Raw genomic sequence first — 1709 nt, forward strand, 5'->3', positions numbered from 1 at the left:
GATGGCTGGTACCTGGATGCAGGAGCAGGGAGTGAGCCTTGAAAGGGGATGCCTGCGGCCAGCGTCTACGGGAGGCAGGGCAGTTACAGAGAGCCTAAACAGAGAGCCTGAATGAGACACAGCCAGCAGCCCCCTCCAGCTGCACCCGGAGCCCTGAGCTCTTCCCCGCAGGGCCAGGAAGAGGCTTCGCTGGTCTGCTTTATGGCTAGCCCCACCCCCAAGAAGATGGGGATGTTGATGTCCTTGTCAGATCTCCTCCCGGTGGAGGGGGCGGGGCGACAGGGAGAACAGAGCTGTTGGCCGCCATCAGCGATTCAGGAAGAAGGACTTGAGGCTCTGGAAGAAAACGGACTTCTGCCTCTGCTTCTGTTTCTTTTTGATGATGGGCACCCACACCAGCCCGCACACCAGCATCATGAGTCCCAGCGACAGGAAGGCGGGCCCTATCATCTTAAGGACCTTAAGGCTGTTGTTGCCCAGGTGCAGGGTGTAGGCCAGGCAGGTGATGACCACGCCGAAGAGCAGGATGGCGCCCCCCACCGACATGATGACGATGGGTTTACGGTAGATTTCCCAGTTACTCCTGGGGGTGGCGGTCCAGACAGACTCACTTCTGGAGCTGATGCACAGGGAGCTGGCGGTCTGGCTGGGCAGCAGGTCCTTGGATTCCGGAGACTTCTCCTCGACCTCCAGGGCCCTGGGGAGAGCCTCCATTGTCACGGCTCCTCGGGACTGGGCACCCGGTACCCGCAACAGTTAGAAGCAGGGGTGAAGCCAAAGCGGTCCTCACACGCCCTTCCTGTTCTCAGCATCCGTCTGCAGCCTGGCTCTCAGCGGAGGGCGATGCCTGGCTTTGTGCTAAAGCCAAAAAGAAAGTCAGATGAGATCCACATAAATAAGAAACCACTCCCTGGCGTGCTTTTTGTCTTACTCTTTTTTTTCCCTTTTTTTTTTTAAAGAATTTTTTAATGTTTATCTGTTTTTGAGAGAGAGAGAGAGACAAAGCACAAATGGTGGGTGGGGCAGAGAGAGGGAGACACAGAATCCGAAGCAGGCTCCAGGCTCTTAGCTGTCAGCACAGAGCCTGACGCGGGGCTCGAACCCACGAACTGCGAGATCGTGACCTGAGCCGAAGTCGGACGCTTAACCGACTGAGCCTCGCAGGCACCCCTCTCTTGCTCTTAAAACACCAGACTGTGTATGGACTGGAGAACAGCACAGCCCAGGATTTTATGTGATTTTTCAGCACTGGACAGTCATGCCCCGGGCTCAGAGTGTGACCTTTTTGATATCTAAATGCCCCCTTTCCCCACCCTCCTCATGAGTTACATCAAATCAGATTCCTACCTTCCCATTCTTTAGCGGGTAAAGGAGTGGAGTCGATCCCACCACCTGTTTGGATTTCGCATCCGGAACCCGTGTGTGTACCTCTCGGTCACCAGAGCCCTCTCCTCCCCTGGCTGGTCACCTGTGCAGAGCAGTTCTGGAGCTTCCGAGAGGCACCACTTACCTGGAAAGCCAAAGCTGGCTAAAGCTAAAGCTGGAGGAAAGCCAGAGCTGTGCTAGCTCAGGGGCCTTGAACGCAGCATTAAAACCTTTCGTTCAAAAAAAAAAAAAAAAAAAAAAAGCCTTTATCAAGTTCGAGTGCCAATGCCTATGTATTTGCAATAAGGCACTAAGATATGAAAGGCTGGATTTAGATGCTTTTC

At 54.3% G+C, this 1709-nt stretch overlaps 1 protein-coding gene across 1 annotated transcript; it reads right to left on the reverse strand.

Moving 5' to 3' along the window:
* Positions 1–306: 306 nt before the first annotated feature.
* PIRT (phosphoinositide interacting regulator of transient receptor potential channels) lies at positions 307–714 on the reverse strand. Its single transcript, XM_042965856.1, has one exon. The coding sequence runs from the start codon at positions 712–714 to the stop codon at positions 307–309; it is 408 nt and encodes a 135-aa protein (XP_042821790.1).
* Between the last annotated feature and the right edge of the window lie 995 nt (positions 715–1709).

Source organism: Panthera tigris, chromosome E1 (genome assembly GCF_018350195.1).
Source record: "Panthera tigris isolate Pti1 chromosome E1, P.tigris_Pti1_mat1.1, whole genome shotgun sequence".
In the NCBI taxonomy this organism is placed as follows: Eukaryota; Metazoa; Chordata; class Mammalia; order Carnivora; family Felidae; genus Panthera; species Panthera tigris.

Excerpts from the sequence above, each read along its gene's own strand:
- PIRT (XM_042965856.1), bottom strand. The coding sequence starts at position 714 with ATGGAGGCTCTCCCCAGGGCCCTGGAGGTCGAGGAGAAGTCTCCGGAA.